The sequence below is a fragment of the Bufo bufo genome, chromosome 6, assembly GCF_905171765.1.
Source record: "Bufo bufo chromosome 6, aBufBuf1.1, whole genome shotgun sequence".
Classification (NCBI taxonomy): domain Eukaryota; kingdom Metazoa; phylum Chordata; class Amphibia; order Anura; family Bufonidae; genus Bufo; species Bufo bufo.
Genome location: NC_053394.1, coordinates 163,656,706 through 163,679,787, shown reverse-complemented (window position 1 = coordinate 163,679,787; position 23,082 = coordinate 163,656,706). Strand labels below are relative to the sequence as shown.

General features: G+C 43.5%; 1 protein-coding gene across 1 annotated transcript in view; it reads left to right on the top strand.

Annotated features, from left to right (window-relative positions):
* The first annotated feature begins 4,880 nt into the window (after nt 1-4,880).
* Nucleotides 4,881-23,082, top strand: part of LOC121004393 (dorsalin-1-like) — a 43,832-nt gene continuing 25,630 nt past the window's right edge. The window contains exon 1 of the mRNA XM_040436594.1: nt 4,881-5,411. Coding sequence (XP_040292528.1) covers nt 5,096-5,411 — 316 coding nt within the window. The 5' untranslated portion in view covers nt 4,881-5,095. The remainder of the gene's footprint in view (nt 5,412-23,082) is intronic.

The following is a 23,082-nucleotide window of genomic DNA, read 5'->3' as shown; positions in this document are numbered from 1 at the left end:
ATGCCCCCAGTATTTATGATTGTCCTCCTGAAGAGCCACCCGTATTTACTATAGCCCCAGTATGTTTAATGTCCACCAGTAGTGCCCCCTGTATTATAATGCCTCCCCCTGTAGTTCATTTATAATGTCCCCCATGTTCTATACTGCCCAGATTAGTGCAAGCAAAAAAAATATTAAAATACTCGCCTCACTTTGACTCCTTGCCGCCACCTGTGATACAGGCCTGCAGCCTTAGTTCCCTAGAGCTCCCAGGCCACATTTTTTGTGCTAATGTTTATGCCTGAGGAGGTTTGGAGCTCTGCAGTTGTTGAGGCTGCAGAGCATTGGTGACTTTTATGCACCATGCACCTCAACACTCGGTGACCTTGCTCTGTAACTTTATGTGCTTTTTTTTTTTTTACCAACAGTGATGATCATAATTGGCTTGGAGCCCCAGAGTTCAATTTGTGGAGGAGCGTCCCACATTATACTGGACATTATGGAGACAAACTGGGACCGAAGACCTTCTGGATATGTTGTGAATGTAACTCAATAACTTACTATTGAATAGTACATGCTATTAATAATATGTTATCGCTGTAACACAATCAGTATAGGACATGCCAGCTTGGCAATGTTATATTTATTTCATGCTATTTTATCTACCTGCACTTCAGTGTACCTTGTAACCAGCACCATGTTTATACTCCATTTTGTCCAAGTAGTAAAAAGCATTGTGGTTATGCTTCCTACCTAGTGGTCAATTGTGGTATTGCTGCTGGTCACATGATCTAATTATGTAGGTCCTCAAACAAAAGTGAGAGCACATGATTGTCAGATGATAAATAGAAGTGCAGGCAATCCTGATGGTCAGATGCATGAGTGCCTAAGACTGAGAAAGGAGCCTAGACCCAGTACTACAGACTAAGCAGGATGACACTGGCATCCATACGTGTAGCTAGCTAGTGGTAGAGATGAGCCGCAGTAACCAAAAGTATGTGCCACCACATGGCCCTAGATAGGGGAAGTTGCATTTGAGCACCACAGAACAGGGGTAGAGAGGAGCCACCTAGACCCAAATCCGTCCCCTCCGTGCCCGTACTGTGGACCACTTGAATGGGTCCGCGATCCGTTCGTTCCGCAAAAAGATAGAGCAAGTTCTATCTCTTTGCAGTGTTGAGGCACGGAACCCCAGGAAGCACTCCGTAGTGCTTCCGTGGGGTTCCGTTCTGTGCTTACGTTCCTTTCCACACCACATCTCCGGATTTGCGGACCCATTCAAGTGAATGGGTCCACATCCGTGATGCGGAATGCACACGGCCGGTGCCCCGTGTATTGCGGACCCGCTGTATGCAGGACGCAATACGGCAACGCAGGGGCAACGGTCATGTGAACGAGCCATAAGCCTGTAATAAAGACCAGCCACCTCCTCTGATGCCTGAAAATGGCTGATCAGTTTTGTGGAATACTGAGTGCTGTACTGAGTGTGTCACAAGGAAGGGGGATACCCTATTAAAAACAGTGCAGATTGTGCATTACTGTGTCATGTGGAGAGAGAGTATTGGTGATAGCTACAGATCCAGCCATCTTCATTGCTGCCACTCTGAGGAGACCAGGGCCAGAGTGTCGACACTGAAGAAGCTGAGGACAATGCAAGTCAAAGAGGGAATCAGTTGTTGCCTCTTAAAGGGACTGTTACATTTGCCTGTTGACAAAGACTGAACCATCATTGAGAGACTGTTGTAATCATATGCTAGTTGACCCACGTAAGACTGCAACCAGTAAACCAGTTACTTTTCCTGAGAACTCTGTAACCTCTAAATTTGTTTCCTCAAGTGAGATCGAAACCTCCAAAAAACGTATACACAAAACCATACAAGAAAGTACAAGCATTACATCTTTATTGAAATAAATATATATCAAAAACAATCACAAACAATTGCAGGGGTTAGTTACCCCTGTGTATATGATAAACACCACAAAAATGGAGTGCAAAAACACCTTAACAAATAAAAATCTACTTTTATTTAATACAATATTAAAAAGTGATAATCACAGCATCGTATAATAATAGGGAAAAACAACCGCACACAAACTCTAATACTCCCTCAGAGCATCAATAAAAAAGGAGAAAGATAGGCAGTACCTATTATTAGTAATAATGACCCTAAACAAAGCTGGCCCGCAGCTAAAATATTTGATGCATGCTGCAATCTTTATATGCTATGGGTTCACCTAGGATCATTCCTATGGGTAACAAAAAACATGCCTAACTACATATACATGTAACCTAAATACTAACACATGGTGAACATACCTAATTATGAACCTAGGGTATAGAGGTGGTGGCGCTCCTCGACACGCGTTTCGCGTATTATGGCTTCCTGAATCCTGAGGAATCATGTTAAATAGGAGTCAGCATACACATGCCATCATTTAAAGTGCCTCTGATTAACCCCAAATAAAGTTCAGCTGCTTTAGTTGGTCTTTCCTGAATTTTTTTTTGTCGCATCCCACAGCAAAAACCATGGTCCACACAGACCTTCCAAAGCATCAGAGGGATCTCATTGTTAAAAGGTATCAGTCAGGAGAAGGGTGCAAAAGAATTTCAAAGGCATTAGATATACCATGGAACACAGTGATATACCATGGAACACATCATCAAGTGGAGAAAATATGGCACAATGACATTACCAAGAACTGGACGTCCCTCCATAATTAATGAAAAGACGAGAAGAAAACTGGTCTGAGGCTACCAAGAGGCCTACAGCAACATTAAAGTAGCTACAGGAATATCTGGCAAGTACTGGCTGTGTGGTACATGTGACAACAATCTCCCGTATTCTTCACATGTCGGGGCTATGGGGTAGAGTGGCAAGTTGAAAGCCTTTTCTTACGAAGATAAACATCCAAGCCAGGCTACATTTTGCAAAAACACATCTGAAGTCTCCCAAAAGCATGTGGGAAAAGGTGTTATGGTTGATGAAACCAAGGTTTAACTTTTTGGCCATAATTCCAAAAGATATGTTTGGCGCAAAAGCAACACTGCACATCACCAAAAGAACACCATACCCACAGTGAAGCATGGTGGTGGCAGCATCATGCTTTGGGGCTGTTTTTCTTCAGCTGGAACTGGGGCCTTAGTTAAGCTAGAGGGAATTATGAACAGTTCCAAATACCAGTCAATATTGGGACAAAACGTTCAGGCTTCTGCTAGAAAGCTGAACATGAAGAGGAACTTCATCTTTCAGCATGACAACGACCCAAAGCATACATCCAAATCAACAAAGGAATGGCTTCACCAAAAGAAGATTAAAGTTTTGGAATGGCCCAGCCAGAGCCCAGACCTGAATCCGATTGAAAATCTGTGGGGTGATCTGAAGAGGGCTGTGCACAGGAGATGCCCTCACAAATTTGACAGATTTGAAGTGTTTTTGCAAAGAAGAGTGGGCAAATCTTGTCAAGTCAAAATGTGCCATGCTGATAGACTCATACCCAAAAAGACTGAGTGCTGTAATAAAATCAAAAGGTGCTTCAACAAAGTATTAGTTTAAGGGTATGCACACTTATGCAACCATATTATTTTATTTTTTTATTTTTTCTTCCCTCTACCTAAAAGATTTCAGCTTGTTTTTCAATTGAGTTGTACAGTTTATAGGTCACATTAAAGGTGGAAAAAGTTCTGAAATTATTTATCTTTGTCTTTTTTTTACATCACAGAAACCTGACATTTTAATAGTGGTGTGTAGACTTTTTATATCCACTGTAGGTGGGTTTTCCATCTATTTACACAATTACCACCAAATGTGCGGTTTAATCCTTTTATTATTGACCATTGTATCTTCATTTTGGGGGCTCTTTGTATTGTACATTCCAGTATTTCCTGCAATTGTTTGTGATTGTTTTTGATATATATTTATTTCAATAAAGATGTAATGCCTGTACTTTTATGTGTGGTTTTGTGTATACATTTTTTGGAGGTTTCGGTATGATCCCACACATGTTGTATTTTTGTGTATATCTGTGTGTACTCAAGTGAGATCAATAAAAGCAGTTGTTCCTGTTAAAACCGTGTCCACCCTGTTTACTTATACTACCTTTAAGTGGAAAGCCAAGTATACAACTTACTGTACATGTCAAAAACAGCCTTTCTGTAAAGATTGAGCCCTTACATGCTCTTCCTACAGGAACTACCATTTCACATATAATAACAATTTTGGAAGTGCTTTAAATATTTACCTCAACAGGGGTAACTTTTATGGGTGCAGGGGTTGCCATTGCAAAAAGTTCCTTTGCCCTGGGGCAAACTGACCCATCAGAGTACCAGTGACTCCTGCAGTGCACCCAAGCTCTGTCACAGCAAATTGACCTCAAATGTCCAGCAGAATACAAGTCAATTTATGTTTTTTTTGGAGTTAATCACTTACCTCTAGGGCTGATTTACAAAAAATTATTAGATATTATTGATGTTATGCCCTGTGTGTGTTACACATGATTGTTAGAATTCCCTCCTATACATTTTGATTCATATTACCTCTCCTTTTGCTTACTTTTCTGTTTTGTAGAGCTGCTATTTTAGCAATTTTATCCAAGAAAAAAAAAAATTTGGAAAAAACGATACAGAACTATAGTTAGGCCTGAAATGGTACAAGGTTTCAAGCCATCATAAATAGCTTAATGCATTTCTGCTAACCAAACCTTTCTAGAAGAAAAAATTATGAGTGGCGTCATGCCTACTTGAATAAACAAAGTTTCAGGGAATTTCACAAATCAAGAATGCGGATATTTGGTCAAGAACAGTTAATTAAGAAGTAGCTTCTTCCATGTAATATATGAATGGCCTCCCCACAAGCTGTACAGTTCAACATGTTTATAGAATCTTCATTAACTAAGGACTTCAATGTGATAAGCTCAGTTGATACATTGCAATCCAAACCCTAGATAAGAGACAGTGAACACTTTGGTCTGGTTCATAACTGTCAGGATAGTAGTTAAAAAAATAACTCAAAGAAGAGCCCTGACTGGCTTATTTCAGAGAAATCCATCCACTACACATAAAGGAATCTTCAAATCCTAAGACTTATAAGGAAATCCAGAATTAAGAGAATACCCAAACATGATGTGGCTTGCCAGGCTACCAATGCTGTGCTCTTTAGTTATATTCCAAGGAAGGTTTACACTCAACAAACCATTGCCAAAATGGGAAAACGACCTTCTGACACATTATGAAGAAGAGGCAGAGGAGGTTCTGAGCTCCCTCACTGGAACAATGAAAGAAGAACTTAAAGAGAGTCTGAATTTAACAGGAGCCGTATTTCAAGAGAAGACCACAATGAAGCTTCCTCAGTATATGATTGACCTCTATAACCAGTATGCAGATGATAGGACGTCTATGCCAGTGTCCAACATAATCCGAAGTTTTAATGTTGAAGGTAGGACAACATGTGGCCTTCTGTATGGCTGGTGTAAACCTCCTTTTTCTCTATACCTATGTGTATTTTCATGTTTTACATGTTGCAGACTGGTCATATTCCAACGTTTATTCCCATAGACAAGACTTTCAGGTTGCAATTTATGATATTTTTGTGGACATCTAACAGCTAAAATTATTTTGGATAAATTGGATAACATGATATTTCAGCTATTGAAGTCCTACAGTGTTTACTAGGAAACTGATAATTAAATTTAATGGGAAAAGGTTAGGTTTTCTATGATTTAAAAAAAAAAATCATATCAATACATTGTGCCATATACTGTAATACATATGTCCATCAAGTTAAGGCAGGAGACGAGGGCTATGAGGAGAAGGTGAAGACTTCTTTTATGCTCTGGTCTATCAATGGTATGGTTGCAATTAACTTCAATTTATTAAGAGGAAAATACCTTTCACACCCTTGGATCAACATCCAACAATCTTTACAACCTTTTTTGTTGCATTTCCTTGTTCCTTTTTCCAACTCCAGAACATGTATAATAAGCTGCATATTCAGAATCAGGTTGCACTAACTGTTTGTAAGGGTCCATTCACACATCCGTGTGTATTTTTTTGCGGATCCGCGGATCAGCAAAACACGGACAGCGGCAATGTGCGTTCCGCATTTAGCGGACCGCATTTAGCGGACCGCACATTGCGGGCACTAAGAGAATATGCCTATTCTTGTCCGCTATTGCGGAATGGAATTGCGGATGTGTGAATGGAGCCAAAAGCAGCAAACTATGGTAATGTATCTTGAGTCTACTACACCTATTTTAATATACTGTACATCCTTTATCCTATAGGCCTTATAGGCAGTTGGCTTACACTGCATGCTCACTCAGATTCTTCTCTACAAGTGACCCTCTGTTTTAGGCTACATGCACACACCTGTATGTATTTTCCGGTCTGCAAACTGATACCGGCCATGTGCATGTCTCATTTTCCTAATAGAACTGCATATTCTATAATGTTCTATAATTTGTAGAACAGCCGTATGGATGTGGACAGCACACGGATGACATCTGTGTGCTGTCAAAAAATTTTATGGACTCATAGAAATGAGTGGGTTTGTGTGTGATCAACAAAAAATACGGATCGATGCGGCCCCAGACAATGGTCTAACTCCCCCTAGGACATCTGGAACATATTGATAGAATTCAGAGACATATAAACAATTAGCTCAGAACCTCCTCTGCCTCTTCTTCATAATGTGTCAGAATCCCATTTTATATGACATTAATAAATAGGCTGGAAAAAAGCACTTCATGCATTGAACTTTGTGGTACACCACTTATAACCAGTGACCTTTCAAAGTATGACTCAAGAAAAAGCATTGACTAAACACAGATTTTTATTGTTCCCAGACAAACATGCAAACAGGCAATGTTTGACCCTTACAACATCTGGGTATGTTGTCTTTTGTGGCTTAGAGACCACTCGTCCCCCTTTGGCACCAGGACTCAGGTGTGACCTCAAGTCCTGCACACCCTGAAGTTTGGTGTTTGAAAGTCATGTGCTGTAGAGCGGCCTTTGCTATCATTTGGAGACACAGAAACCATACTGCAGTCCCTTTCATGCGCTTTGTTTTATAGTGCCACCGAGATCTACAGAATCTACCTCCTGGATCCTGTTGGCCTAGACCCCCCACCTTGTAGCAGATAACATTTTAGGTGACCAGGGCAGCCATTCGTGGGATGTGGTGGTGATGTTCTGGAGAAGGTTCTGGTTTGTCTTATATCCTGTTAAAGTATCAGACGTTGACTTCTAGGGTAGCTACCTTCAGTATGTGGCGCTAAAGAGCCAGCTTTTTTTTCCTGGATGATAGTTAGGCCTCTTTCACACTACCGTATGGCTATTTCAGTGTTTTGCAGTCCATTTTTCACGGATCCATTGTTCCGTTTTTTTTGTTTCCGTTCCGTTTTTCCGTTCCGTTTTTCTGTATGGCATATACAGTATACAGTAATTACATAGAAAAAATTGGGCTGGGCATAACATTTTCAATAGATGGTTCCGCAAAAACGGAACGGATACGGAAGACATACGGATGCATTTCCATATGTGTTCAGTTTTTTTTGCGGACCCATTGACTTGAATGGAGCAACGGAACGTGATTTGCGGGCAATAATAGGACATGTTTATCTTTCAACGGAACGGAAAAACGGAAATACGGAAACGGAATGCATACGGAGTACATTCCGTATTTTTTGCGTAACCATTGAAATGAATGGTTCCGTTTACGGACCGTATACAGAACGCAAAAAACGGCCCGCAAAACGGAAAAAAAATACGGTAGTGTGAAAGAGGCCTTAATTTACATACTCTTTTTCCAGAGTGTATTGTGTGGCCTATGAGTCTTCTTATGTCAACTGGCAGTTTCCACAAGGAAAAACATTAGACCTACCACTTGCAGTAGTATGTTTGCTGTATTAATGTATAAAACAAAAGTATACAATGTCTGTTGTTCCCTTATACAGTTCTTGGAAAGAATAACTCATGTGCCAGGTGTTGGTACTGACTTCACATATTTACACGTTAATAAGATTAAGTCCACTGCATACTCCAGTACAAAACAGGGCAGATGGGAGGAACAGCATCATCATGTATTAAAAAACAATGTGTGAGGAGAAAGTACAGTGGGTTGTCCCAAAATTTAAATGTATCCCCTAGACACAACATAGGGGATAAGGTAAGGTTAGTCATCAATATCTAAAGACCGGAAAACCCGTTTAAATAGGGTTATGCAAAAATATTGCAGCAACACAGACTGGGTACCACATTTACAAAGCTCAAAAACCTTTTTTCCAAGTGTCAGAAAAAGAAAATAGATTTTACAGTCCCATTAGGTACATTATAATTTGTGGGGTGTAGTTTCCAAAACGGGGTAATTTTGGGCCCTCAAAATCACGTTATAACTGAATTGGTGCTTAAAAAAATGGTTTTGAAAATTTTCTTGGAAATTTGAAAAATTGCTTTAAAATTCTAAGCCTTCTTGACATTAACAAAATTATGACAACGTAAAGTAGAAATATGGGGAATATTGATTGATAACAATTTTATGAGATATTACTATCTGTCTTAAAAGTAGAGAAATTCAAATTTAGAATTTTTCCAAATGTTTGATAAATTTTAGATTTTTTTAAATAAATAAAGGTGAAATGTATCGACTCAAATTTACCACTGTCATGAAGTACAATGTGTCACGAGAAAACAGACTCAGAATTGCTTGGATAAGTAAAAGTGTTCCAAACTTATTACTACATAAAGTGACACATGTCAAATTTGCAAAAAATGGCCTGGGCAGGAAGGTGAAAACAGGCTTGGAGTAGAAGGGGTTAAGTAAAAGAACTTCACTTCAAAACAAAAATGGTGGAGCTAATCTATCTATCTATCTATCTATCTATCTATCTATCTATCTATCTATCTATCTATCTATCTATCTATCTATCTATCTATCTATCTATCTATCTATGCCCTACTGTCTATTAAACTGCATGTAAGGATCTGATGAACTCATGACTTACTACTGCAATCCACCAGAGACATGTTGTGCTAGACAGTCATAAGTATAAGGCCTCATGCACACGACTGTTGTTTTGGTCCTCATCCGAGCCGCAGTTTTTGCGGCTCAGATGCAGACCCATTCACTTTTAATGGGGCCGCAAAAGATGCGGACAGCACTCTGTGTGCTGTCCGCATCCGTTGCTCCGTTCCGTGGCCCCGCAAAAAAATATACCTGTCCTATTCTTGTCCGTTTTTGCGGACAAGAATAGGCAGTTATATTAATCAGTGCCGTTCCACAAATTGCGGAACGCACACGGACGCCATCTGAGTTTTGCGGATCCGCATTTTGCAGACCGCAAAACACACCACAGTCGTGTGCATGAGGCCTAAGCTATAGTTTCAAAGAGACTCTGTCACCAGGAAACGCACTGGTAAAGCAGACACAACACCTTGTAAGGCTAGCTCAGCTGAATGAAATTATACTTTCACTTTGTGATCCATTGCTTCATTCTGGAGAAAAAGTAATTTTAATTAACATGCAAATAATCAGTTGAGTGCACTGAGGATGGCCCAAGCCACTCCATGCACCCTTGCTCTGCCTGCTTCCTCTGCCATCCTGTCACACCTGACCTGACTGACTACACATGAGTGATCTGATAGCTTCATTTGGTTTAGGAAGAGCTGGAGTGTGGTTGAAGTCCTGTTCATCCATCATCCTCAGAAGTATAGTGTTCCGCTTGTTGTGTTTTGTATTCCTCCCCCTGGTTGTTTACTAGGCCTCAGCGAGACGCGGATTCCTTCACCAGGGAAGGAACGGGTTGTCTCTGCCCTGTCATTACCTTTAGGGCATCCGAGGGTAACCAGGGTTTTTCAGGTTCCTGTGTATGGGCATCTCTACCATCGAGAGGTGCCCTTATGGATAGGAGTTAGGGCCAGGAGCAGGGTTTTATAGGTGGTTGTGGCAAACCTAGCCACTTACAGAATGTCTTTGTATATATCTTGCTCTTACTGTAATGTTATTGCCTGTATGGTCTGTGTAGCAGAATGGATACTCTGGCTACATTGTTATTCCCTTTTGTTAGGCTGTCTGTACGGCTCAGTGTGTTTACTGTTCACTATGTTAAATGCATTGCTTTTCTGTACCTCTTCTCCCCCTTTTTCCTGTCCCATTGTTTCCCCAGCAGGATGTTGTCTCAGAGACACTGGGAGACCAGTTTAAACTAGCTGCTCTGTCCCTCCTCAATCTCCCATCAGCCCTTGCTATTGTCTGGCCCCACCCTTCCTTGTACCATAGTCATCTATGTACCCTATTGTATGTAAATGAGGCTGTTGGAGGGTTTAAACTAGGTGTGCTATGCCTAAATAAAGTTAGTTGACTCCCAAGCTATGTGTCGTCTAGTTCTTGGGAATAAGGGATTATTGTAAAGCTAACTGGATTATTGTATGCTGTTCCTGTATACCAGCGGAGTTATTGTGGATTATACGGCCTCTCCGCTACAGTGGTGACTCTTTTCCTTCCCTAGCGGTAGGCCTAGTGTCTTTTCTCTTCCTTCTTGTTGTCTTTTGGTGTTCTCGCCTACTACATCCGTGACATTATCCAGAGCCAATACCGGCATTTTTTGTTCTGATCTGTGCAGTTATGGATCCTGTCTGCACTGGTCGAACAGCTGCAGAATCTGACTTTGGAGGTAGCAGACCTCCGCGCGACGGTCTTGCAGATTCAGAGTCCACAGGCTGCTGGTTCCGGTGGTGGGTCCCAGGCCTGCCCTGAACCGAAGGTGGCTCTCCCAGACAGGTTTTCCGGGGATAGTGACAATTTTATCTGGTTCAGGTAGTCAAGTAAATTATACTTTAGGCTGCGTCCATACTCTTCTGGGGATGAGTGTCAACGTGTGGGCATGATTATTTTGTTGCTTAAAGAGGACGCCCAAGTTTGGGCTTTTTCACTGCCGACCGGATCACCGTCCCTCCGGTCGGCAGATTAATTCTTTAGAGCCTTGGGTCTTATCTACGATGACCCTGATTAAATCTCTCAGTCCGAGACCAAGTTGCGGGGTTTGCGGCATGGAGAACGTTCCGCAGAGACATATTGCTTTGAATTTAGGAGATGGGCTACCAATACAGAGTGGAACTATCCTGCTCTCCGTAGCCAATTCTGTCAGGGTCGCTATTAGAGACTGCAGGACACGTTGGCTTTTCATGAAAATCCTGAGTCATTGGAAGCAGTTATGTCCCTTGCTGTACGTCTTGATAGACGCCTGAGGGAAAGATCAAAGGGTCCTCACCTTTAGAACGTACTGTCCAACAAGGGCACTGCTACCTTTGACCCTTATGGTGGAGAGACACTGGTGGCTGTGCCTTGTGATGAGCCTATGAAGTTTGGAGGAGCTACTCCTGGAACTACTGGCAAAAGCTTGGGTCATGTGAAAGGAGTCTGAGAATTGTGAATATTTGTCCGTACTTGCAGCATCAAGGTGTAAACAAAAAGAAAAAGACGTTTAATCCCCAAATTACTATTGGTGGTGTGGGTGGGGAGCAAGAAAACCTACTTTTGTCTTTTACTGGTAGTACCCGTTTTCTCCTGTCTGCCGAGGTTGGCGCTAGAGTCCAAAACTGTGAAAATCAAAGCATTAATCGACAGTGGGGCAGGAGTTAACTTGATTGATGGACAGTTTGTTGGCATTCATGGGTTGACTACTAATGCATTAGACAAAAGTATTTCTGTCTTTGCAATTGACTCAGCACCTCTTACCCAAAAATGCCTGTCACAGGTAGTGAATGACATTCATTTAAGAGTGGGTGATTTTCATCAGGAATCTATATCATATGTGTTGGAGGGTCTGCCTGCTTCATTGGTGTTGGGTCTACCATGGTTAAGCAAACATAATCCTAACATCGACTAATTTGGTAAGGATCAAGGAGGGGGATGAGTGGAAGACCGCATTTAATACCCCTGAGTGTCATTTTGAAAACCTGGTCATGCCCTTTGGGTTAACCAGTGCTCCTGTGGTTTTTCAACACTTTGTCAATGACACCTTTCATCATCTGGTGGGGAGGTTTGTAGTTGTATACATTGATGACATACTAATTTATTCACCTAATATGGAGACTCATCAGGATCATGTGAGACAGGTGTTACAGATCCTAAGAGAGAATAAGTTGTATGCTAAAATGGAAAAGTGTGTATTTGCTGTACAGGAAGTGCAATTTCTGGGTTACCTGCTCTCATCCTCAGGTTTTCGTATGGATCCCGAGAAGCTCCGTGCCAAAATCTGAAGGCGCTTATGCGTTTTTTGGGGTTTACCAACTACTACCGTAAATTTATCTTGAACTATTCAATGGTGGTTAAACCTTTAACAGACATCACTAGGAAGGGTGCGAATATTTCTATCTGGTCTGATGCGGCATTACAGGCCTTTTCTGTTATGAAAGAATATTTCGCTTTGGCCCTTATTCTGTTGCAACCGGACGTGTCTCAGCCATTTATTGTTGACGTGTCTGAGGTAGGGGTAGGAGCAAGCTTGTTGCAGGGTCCTTCACCCAGTAAATGGCAACCATGTGCATTTTTCTTTAAAAAACTCTCGACTGCTGAAAGGAATTATGATGTGGGAAATACGGAATTGCTGGCCATTAAGTTGGCGTTCGAGGAATGGTGGCATTGGTTGGAAGGAGCAATTCATCCTATTACGGTAATTACAGATCACAAGAATCTGGCCTACCTGGAGTCGACTAAGTGACTGAACCTAAGGCAGGCCAGATGGTCATTGTTTTTCACCAGATTTAACTTCATCGTCACTTACCGCCCTGGGGTTAAGAACATCAAGGCGGATGCTTTGTTGCGTAGCTTTCCTGGGGGGGTGAGTCTAATGACCCTAGTCCCATTTTATCTGAGTAGTCATATCCGCTCTTTATCCTGATCTCGAGGCCAGAGTGTTGGAGGCACAAGAGGATGCTCCGGACTCTTGTCCTCCGGGGAAATTGTTTGTTCCTTCCGAATTAAGTCACAAGGTGTTCGAGGAACATCACTGTACGGTGCTTGCTGGGAACCCTGGGAGCAGATCGACTGTCGATCTCATCTCTCGCAGATTCTGGTGGCCGGGGTTGCGTAAGTGTGTTGAGGACTTTGTGTCAGCCTGTGGTACCTTTTGCACGTGCTAGGGTGACACATACTTGGCCTTCCGTATCTCTGATTCCATTGCCCATCCCGTCCAGACATTGGACCCATTTGTCCATGGGTTTTATCACAGATTTTCCGAATTCTTCGGGAAAAAACGTGATTCTGGTGGTTGTCGATCATTTTAGTGAAATGGCACACTTTATTGCATTACCTAGTCTACCCAATGCTAAAACTCTTTTACAGGTGTTTGTCGACCACATCGTGAAGCTACATGGCATTCCCTCTGAAGTGGTGTCCGATAGAGGGACTCAGTTTCTGGAAAGCGCTCTGTACTTGTCTGGGTGTACAATTGTCCTTCTCTTCGCCTTTTCATCCTCAGTAGAACGGACAGACGGAGCGCACTAATCAGAATCTGGAGACTTACTTGAGATGTTTTGTTTCAGAGAATCAGAAAGAGTGGTCTTCCTTTTTGTCGTTAGCTGAGTTTGCTATAAATTACCGTAGACAGGAATCCACTGATAAGTCGCCTTTTTTGGGGGCATATGGGTTCCATCCACAGTTTGGTACATTTTTTGGTGCTCAAAATTCCGGAATTCCTGAGGAAGAACGATTTTCCTCTTCTTTGTCTTCTATTTGGCGGAAAATCGAAAATAACCTGAAAAAGATGGGCCACAGGTATAAGCGTGCGGCTGACAGGAGACGTATGAGTGGTCCGGACCTGAGAGTGGGTGATTCTGTGTGGTTGTCTACAAGAAACATTAAAGTGATGTTCTGCACCTAACTCTGCTATTCTAATGATTATCCCTGCCCCCGTTACTGTAAAATTCTTACTTTTATAATATGTAAATGAGCCTCTAGGGGCAGGGGGGGGCGTTGCTCCTGCCCCTAGAGGCTCCCGTCTCCCACCTCGAGTCACTCCTTCCAAATGTTGATTGACAGGTCCAGGCATCGTTTGCATCCTTCTGCCTGTGCTGTGCCTTAGGGAAATCTTGCGCCGTTCGGTATTCTGCGCAGGCACGGTGAGGGAAGGACGCTCGCAGGCTGCCAGCTTCCTCACCACGCCTGCGCAGAATACCGAACGGCGCGAGATTTCACCAGGGCACAGGGCAGGCAGAAGGATGCGAACGATGCCTGGCCCTGTCAATCAACACTTGGAAGGCGTGACTTGAGGTGGGAGACGGGAGCCTCTAGGTGCAGGAGCAATGCCCCCCCCTGCTCCTAAAGGCTAAATTACATATTATAAAAGTAAGAATTCTACAGTAACGGGGGCACGGATAATCATTAGAATAGCAGAGTTAGGTGCAGCTGACATTAGCACATCGCTAATGTCAGCCAGTTTAATACTGAAAATTCTAGTAACAGAAACCTTTTAAACTTAAAGGGTTTCTGTCATGAGAAATAACATTATGTAGCTGACTGACATTAGTTATGTGCTAATGTCACCACTACATAACAGTATGCTTTATAACTCCCTGCCTGCCGCTGTTCTCTTAAAATAAAGACTTTTAAAATATGCTAATGAGTCTGTATGTGCTATTAGGGCGTTGCTTCAGCACCTAGAGGCTCGGTCTACGCACCCTTTGGCACACCCAGGTCCAGTTGATTGACTTTTGAGTTCTCCTCAGTGTCCCGTAAATCCTGTGCAGGTACAGTGAGTGAAGGACGTGCTTCTGCTGCCGGCTTCCTTCCTTCGGCGCAGGCACCTAGAGGCTCATTAGCATATTTTAAAAGTCTTTATTTTAAGAGAACGGCGGCTGGCATGGAGTTATAAAGCATACTGTTATGTACTGCTGACATTAGCATATCACTAATGTAAGTCAGCTACATAACATTTTTTCTCATGACAGAAACCCTTTTAAGGTACCTTCTTGGAAGTTTGGCCCAAGATTTATTGGTCTATATAAGATCACTGCCATTGTTAACCCTGTAGCCTTCCGTCTTGAACTTCCTCAGGCTTTGAAAATCCCTAACGTTTTTTATAAATCATTGTTAAAGAAATGTGTCAAACCTGTTGAGCCGTCCTCCTTACCTCCCGCTCCTGTCATGGTGGAAGGCAATTTAGAATTTCAGATCAGCAGGATTGTGGACTCCCGAGTTCTCCGGAGATCCCTCCAGTATCTCGTTCATTGGAGAGGGTACGGACCAGAGGAGAGGATGTGGGTTCCAGCGACCGATGTTAATGCTAGTCGTCTAGTGAGAGCATTCCACAGAGCTCATCCTGATAAGGTCGGTCCTGGGTGTCCGGAGGTCACCCGTAGAAGGGGGGTACTCTCACACCTGTGACAGGTGTTAGAAGGTCTGAAAGACTGACTGCACATGAGTGATCTGACAGCTTCATTTGGTTTTGGAAGAGCTGGAGTGTGGTTCTTAGTCATCCATCATCCTCAGAAGTTAAGTGTTCCGCTTGTTGCATTTTGTATTTCCCCCCTTCCTTGGTTGTTTACTAGGCCTCAGCGAGCTACTGGTTCTTTCACCAGGGAAGGAACAGGTTTGTTTCTGCCCTGTCATTACCTTTAGGGCATCCGAGGGTCACCAGGGTTTTCCAGGTTCCTGTGTATGGGCATCTCTACCATCGAGAGGTGCCCATATGGATAGGAGTTAGGGCCAGGAGCAGGGTTTTATAGGTGGTGACCCTTTTCCTTCCCTAGCAGTGAGACCTAGTGTCTTTCCTCTTTCTTCTTGTTGTCTTTTGGTGTTCTCCCCTACTACATCCATGACACATTCCCTCTCTTTCCTTTTTCACTGACTGGCAAGATGACTATGCAAGAACCTGGCCCTGACATTTAAGAAGAAGAGGGAGGGGCTGGTAGAGGAAGCAGGAGGAGTAAGAGTGTACAGAGTGGCTTGGATCCACCCTCAGTGCATTTAAATGCTTATTTGTATATAGTTTAAACTTATTTTTCTCCAGAATGAAGCAACAGATCATTAAGTGAAATATATCTTTACAAACAGCTGGACTAGCCCTACAAGACATTGTGCTCGGTTTACCTGGTGACAGATTTCCTTTAGGTCCCATTCACACGGCAGATTATGTAACAGCGAACTCAATCGCGCATTTTGTGTTTTCTGACATGGAATGGAGCTAAACCGCTAACTTCACAAATGGCCACATGGCCTCCCATTGAAAACAATGGAGAAACATTGTTTTAGAGGAGGGATAATCAATACTCCTGTGGCTTGTAGTATATACACTGTAGGTACATGTGGCAGGCACTCATGGGAGGCATGTAGCTGGGGCTTCATAAAGTAGGGCATGTCAATAGCATTAAATATAGCCTGGCAAGAAAATGGTACTGTACTTTGTAAGTCATGTTCTTGGCACTATTGTCACGGGTGAAGTTTGCAGATAGCTGGAACTTATGAATAAACGAGTGACTGGCTTGATCCCAAACTAAGGAGCTTATAGGTGAGCCCTATAAAACCCTGAGAGCTCTCCCTGACTGCTATGCACATGCAAGGGTCTTGATGGTAGACGATTGCATGCCCACGTACCAGAGTCTGTGTGACACCTGAAAACCCTATCATAGTGAGGGGACACGACCACCGGCTCCCTGCACTTAATACGGACGGAGTCAGGGTCACCTAGAATCAAGCCAGCAAGGAAACACAATAAAGTAAAGGACTTATCTGAGCAAACAGCAGAAGCAGCCTCCAGTAGTGAACACTTCATCCAGGAAGTAGTATAAACCGCAAAGTGAGGCAGTATGGGAGGGAATATAAAGGAAGACGATTAGTCTAAATAAGTGACACCTGGCAGAAGGAAAGGAGATGAGAAAGTGAAACCAAAACAAAGAACATCATACAAGAGGTAGAGAAGAACGTCTGCCAGACCTTCTCAGAGAACTGGCGGTGACAGTACCCCTCCCTCTATGGGTGGACTCCGGACACTCAGAGCCCACCTTCTCAGGATGAGACCTATGGAAATCGCTGATGAGACGAGTGGCCTTAATGTTCGCTGGGACCCACATCCTCTCCTCAGGACCATAACCCTCCCAATGAACGAGGTACTGAAGAGAACCGCGGATAATGCGAGAATCCACAATCCTAGAGACCTGAAATTCAAGATTACCATCAACAATAATCGGAGGAGGAGGCAAAGAGGAGGGTACAGTGGGTTGGGCATAAGGTTTTAATAGGGACTTGTGAAAAACATTATGGATCTTCCAAGTCTGAGGAAGGCAACGGAATTGATGATGGACAAGATCTTGTAAGGCCCAATAAACTTAGGACCCAACTTCCAGGAGGGAACCTTCAGTTTGATATTCTTTGTAGACAACCACACCAGATGACCAACATTCAGGTCCGGACCAGGCACACGTCTCTTATCCGCCACACGCTTATATCTCTCACTCATCCTCTTCAGATTACCCTGAATCTTTTGCCAAATAAATGACAAAGACGAGGAAAATCTCTCCTCATCAGGTAAACCAGAAGACCCCTCTCCAGAGAATGTCCCAAACTGCGGATGAAACCCATATGCACCAAAAAATTGTGACTTATCAGAGGACCCCTGGCGACGGTTATTTAAAGCAAACTCAGCAAGGGACAAAAAAGAATACCAATCCTCCTGATTCTCCGCCACAAAATAGCGCAGATATGTCTCCAGATTCTGATTGACGAGTTCGGTCTGAACATTTGACTACGGGTGAAAAGCAGAAGAGAACGACAACCGAACCCCCAAGCGAGAACAGAAGGCCTTCCTGAATCTGGAAACAAATTGCGTGCCCCTATCAGAAACGATGTCTGAAGGAATGCCATGCAATTTAACAATATGATCAACAAACGCTTGCGCCAGCGTCTTAGCATTGGGTAACCCAGGAAAGGGAATGAAATTTGGTAAAATGGTCCACTACCACCAGAATCACAGTCTTCCCCGAGGAACGAGGCAGGTCCGTAATGAAGTCCATGGACAGATGCGTCCAAGGACGGGAAGGAATGGGTAATGGGAGGAGAGAACCCGATGGCCGTGAATGAGGGACCTTGGCATGAACGCAGGTCTCGCAGGCTGCAACAAAACCCTCAGCCATCTTATGAAGAGCAGGCCACCAGAATCTCTGAGCAATGTGATCCACTGTGGCTCTACTCCCCAGGTGCCCAGCAAGGACAGTATCGTGGTGCTCCTTAAAAACCTTGTGTCGTAAAGCGAGAGGCACAAATAACCTCCCAGGAGGACAAAGATCAGGAGCCTCTGCCTGGGCTGCCTGAACCTCTGCCTCCAAATCAGGATAAAGAGCAGAGACGACCACCCCTTCAGCCAAAATGGGACCTGGGTCTTCAAAGTTCCCTCCTCCCGGAAAACAACGTGACAGGGCATCCGCCTTCACAATTTTAACCCCAGGGCGGAACGTAACAACAAAATTAAACCTAGAAAAAACAAAGACCATCTGGCCTGTCTCGGGTTCAGACGCTTGGCCGATTCCAAGTAGGCCAGATTCTTATGGTCGGTAAACACGGTAATAGGGTGTCTGGCTCCCTCTAACCAATGGCGCCATTCCTCAAAAGCTAATTTGATGGCCAACAACTCCCTATCTCCCACATCGTAATTTCTCTCTGCAGAGGATAGTTTCCTTGAGAAAAAGGCACACGGTTGCCATTTGTCAGGAAAGGGATCCTGAGATAAGACCACACCCACACCCACCTCAGAAGCATCCACCTCAACAATAAAAGGTAGAGAGACATCAGGTTGTACCAAAATGGGAGCGGAAGCAAAACTCTTTAATACTAGAAAAGGCTTTAAGCGCATCTACCGACTACGAGGAAAAATCCACCCCCTTTTTAGTCATATCAGTGAGTGGCTTAACAACAGAGGAGTAATTCAAAATGAACTTTCTGTAATAATTGGCAAAACCCAAAAACCGCATCAGCGCCTTCTGATTCTCAGGAAGCTCCCAATCAAGCACAGCGCGGACCTTCTCAGGGTCCATCCGAAAACCAGAAGAGGAGAGAAGAAAACCAAGAAATTCTATCTCCGGAACCGCAAACACACATTTTTCCAATTTACTGTATAATTTATTCTCCCGCAGAATCAGCAAGACCTGACATAGGTGGTCCCGATGAGTCTTGAAATCAGGAGAAAAAATCAAAATGTCATCTAGATACACCAGTACAAATTTCCCCATTAAATGATAAAAAATGCTGTTCACAGAATGTTGGAAAACGGCCGGAGCATTCATCAAACCAAAGGGCATAACCAAATTCTCGAAATGACCCTCAGGGGTATTGAAGGCCGTCTTCCATTCGTCCCCTTCCCTGACCCTGACTAGGTTGTATGCCCCTCTTAAATCCAACATAGAAAAAACTTTAGCCTCAACAATCTGGTTAAACAGGTCCGGGATCAGAGGAAGCGGATATGGGTCACGAATCGTGATACGGTTCAGCTCCCTGAAATCCAGACAAGGTCTTAAAGAAGCATCTTTTTTCTTAACAAAAAAAAATCCAGCGGCAACAGGTGACTTCGAGGGTCGGATGTGTCGCTTTCTCAGGCTCTCAGAGATATAAGTACGCATAGCGACCCTTTTAGGTTGGGAGAGATTGTATAGTCGTGATTTTGGCGACTGGGATGAGATTAATAGGGCAGTTGTACTCCCGGTGCGGGGGCAACTCCTGGACACCACTCTCGGAAAACACATCGGAAAATTCAGAGAGAAAAGATGGCACAGTTTTGGTAGAAACCTCTGAAAGAGATGCCCTGAAGCAATTCTCTCTGCAAAACTCACTCCAATCATTTATTTGCCTTGCTTGCCAATCAATGGTGGGGTTATGTTTAGTGAGCCAGGGTAGCCCCAACACTAGAGGAGTAGGTAATCCGCTTAAGACGAAACATGACATATCGTCACATTCAAACGGATATTGTGAACTATGTCCTTTAACGATCTTTGAGAAAGTGGAGCGGAATCGATAGCAAAAACAGGTATATCCTTTTCCAAAGTGCGTACCTGGAAACCATGCGTTGTTGCAAATTGATTATCAATGAGATTAACAGCTGCTCCATTATCTACAAAAATCTCACAAACAATGTTCTTGCTGTCTAGCGCCACCCTGGCAGGTAGGAGAAAACGGGAACTACAAGCAAAGGGTAAACCTTCAATTTCCGCATCAACCTTGCCAATAGTAGCAAATGGAAAGGTTTTAGAGGTTTTTTGTTTTGTTTTGTTTTTATTACCCTCCGAAAACTTAATGAATCTCCTAGAGGGGCAAACATTAGCTAAATGATTTATACCCCCACAACAGAAACAAACCCTCCTCTGAGAGCTGAATCCTCTACTATCAGAGGCAAGCAAACCCAGCTGCATGGCCTCCTCCTCAGAGGGGATTGAGACAGACTGAGACCCCTGCGCACTGAATGAGACAGCCCCACTGTCCTTGGGCTGAATATGACAGGAAAGAGTAGTCTCCTCTCTCTCTCTAAGACGCCTGTCAATACGAACAGCTAGAGACATGGCTGACTCTAACGACGCTGGTCTCTCATGAAAATCGAATGCATGTTTTAATCTTTCCGAAAGACCATGGCAAAATTGACTTCAGAGTGCAGCATTAATCCAACCAGTATCAGCTGCCCATCTCTGAAATTCAGAACAATATATCTCTGCGGAGTGTTTACCCTGGCATAAAAAACGCAGTTTAGATTCAGCCAGAGCAATACGATCTAGGGCTACAAAAAATTCATCCACCGATCGGAGGGGCCGTGCCCCCACCGGCAGTGAAAGACTGAGCGTTATCCCTTGGCAGCGAGATGATGATCCCCATTCTCTGCTCCTCATCACCAGAGGAATGGGGAAGTAGGTGAAAATGGAGTTTGCAAGACTCTCTAAAGCGAACAAAATTCTCACTACCCCCGGAGAACATATCCAGAAGCAAGATCTTAGCCTCGGAACAAACTCCATGAACGCCAGCAGAACCGGTCACCCCAAACTGAGACACAGTTTTACGGAGATCTGCTACCTCCAGCGAAAGACCTTGCATGCGGTCAATCAAGGCTGAAACCGGATCCATGCTTAAGACGGTTATGGCGGTTTATAATGTCACGGGTGAAGTTTGCAGATAGCTGGAACTTATGAATAAACGAGCGACTGGCTTGATCCCAAACTAAGGAGCTTATAGGTGAGCCCTATAAAACCCTAAGAGCTCTCCCTGACTGCTATGCATATGCAAGGGTCTCGATGGTAGACGATTGCATGCCCACGTACCAAAGTCTGTGTGACACCTGAAAACCCTATCATAGTGAGGGGACACAACCACTGGCTCCCTGCACTTAATACGGACGGAGTCAGGGTCACCTAGAATCAAGCCAGCAAGGAAACACAATAAAGTAAAGGACTTATCTGAGCAAACAGCAGAAGCAGCCTACAGCAGTGAACACTTCATCCAGGAAGTAGTATAAACCGCAAAGTGAGGCAGTATAGGAGGGAATATAAAGGAAGACGATTAGTCTAAATAAGTGACACCTGGCAGAAGGAAAGGAGATGAGAAAGTGAAACCAAAACAAAGAACATCATACAAGAGGTAGAGAAGAACGTCTGCCAGACCTTCTCACAGAACTGGCGGTGACAACTATCCATATATGGGAAGGTATGTCCTTGGCACTTATAGGGGCATGTAGAATGCAGTTAGTATGGTGTGATCGGTAACAGGTACTTTGCATGGTGTCACATACAGTCCTGATCAAAAGTTTAAGACCACTTGAAAAATGGCAAGAAATCTTATTTAGCATGGCTGGATCTTAACAAGGTTCCAAGTAGAGCTTCAACATGCAATAAGAAGAAATGGAAGTGAGACAAAACATTTTTTGAGCATTCAATTTAATGAAAACAATGAATAAACTGAAACAGGCTGTTTTTCAGCTGATCAAAAGTTTAGGACCACATGCCTTTAAAAGGCCAAATCTGTGCAAAGATATGGATTCATTGTCATTTTCTGTCAGGTAGTCACATGTTGTTATAGCAAAGGCAAAAAAACTCTCCCTTTTTGAACGTGGTCAGGTTGTTGAACTGCATAAGCAGGGTCTCTCACAGCGCGCCATCGCTGCTGAGGTGGGACGCAGTAAGACAGTCATTTGGAATTTCTTAAATGATCCTGAGGGTTATGGAACAAAAAAGTCAAGTGGAAGACCCCAAAAAATTTCATCAGCACTGAGCCGGTGGATCCAATTGGCTGTCCGTCAAGACACTGGATGATCCTTGACCCAAATTAAGGCCCTTACTGGTGCTGACTGCAGCCCCATTACCATCAGACGGCATCTGAGACTGAAGGTCTTCAAAAACAAAAAACGTCTTCAAAGACCTCGTCTCCTTGAACGCCACAGAACTGCTCGTTTGGACTTTGCAAGAGAGAACCAAACATGGGACATTCAAAGGTGGAAGAAAGTTTTATTCTCTGATGAGAAAAAATTTAACCTTGATGGTCCTGATGGTTTCCAACGTTACTGGCATGACAAGCAGATCCCACCTGAGATGTTTTCTACGCGCCACAGTGGAGGAGGCGCCATAATGGTCTGGGGTGCTTTTTCCTTCAGTGGAACAATGGAGCTTCAGGAAGTGCAGGGGCGTCAAACGGCCCCTGGCTATGTCCAGATGTTGCACAGAGCATTCCTCATGACTGAGGGCCCTCGTCTGTGTGGTAACGATTGGGTTTTTCAACAGGACAAATCTACAGTACACAATGCCCGCAGGACAAGGGACTTCTTCCAGGAGAATAACATCACTCTTTTGGCCCATCCTGCGTGTTCCCCTGATCTAAATCCAATTGAGAACCTTTGGGGATGGATGGCAAGGGAAGTTTACAAAAATGGACAACAGTTCCAGACAGTAGATGGCCTTCGTGTGGCCGTCTTCACCACTTGGAGAAATGTTCCCACTCACTTCATGGAAAAGCTTGCGGAAACGAATTTTGGAGGTGATAAACAATAACGGCGGAGCTACTCATTACTGAGTTCATGTTTGGAAGTTGGATTTCTGTTTTGGGGGGGGTTTCGTTTTTTTTTGGAGGTGTGGTCCTAAACTTTTGATCAGCT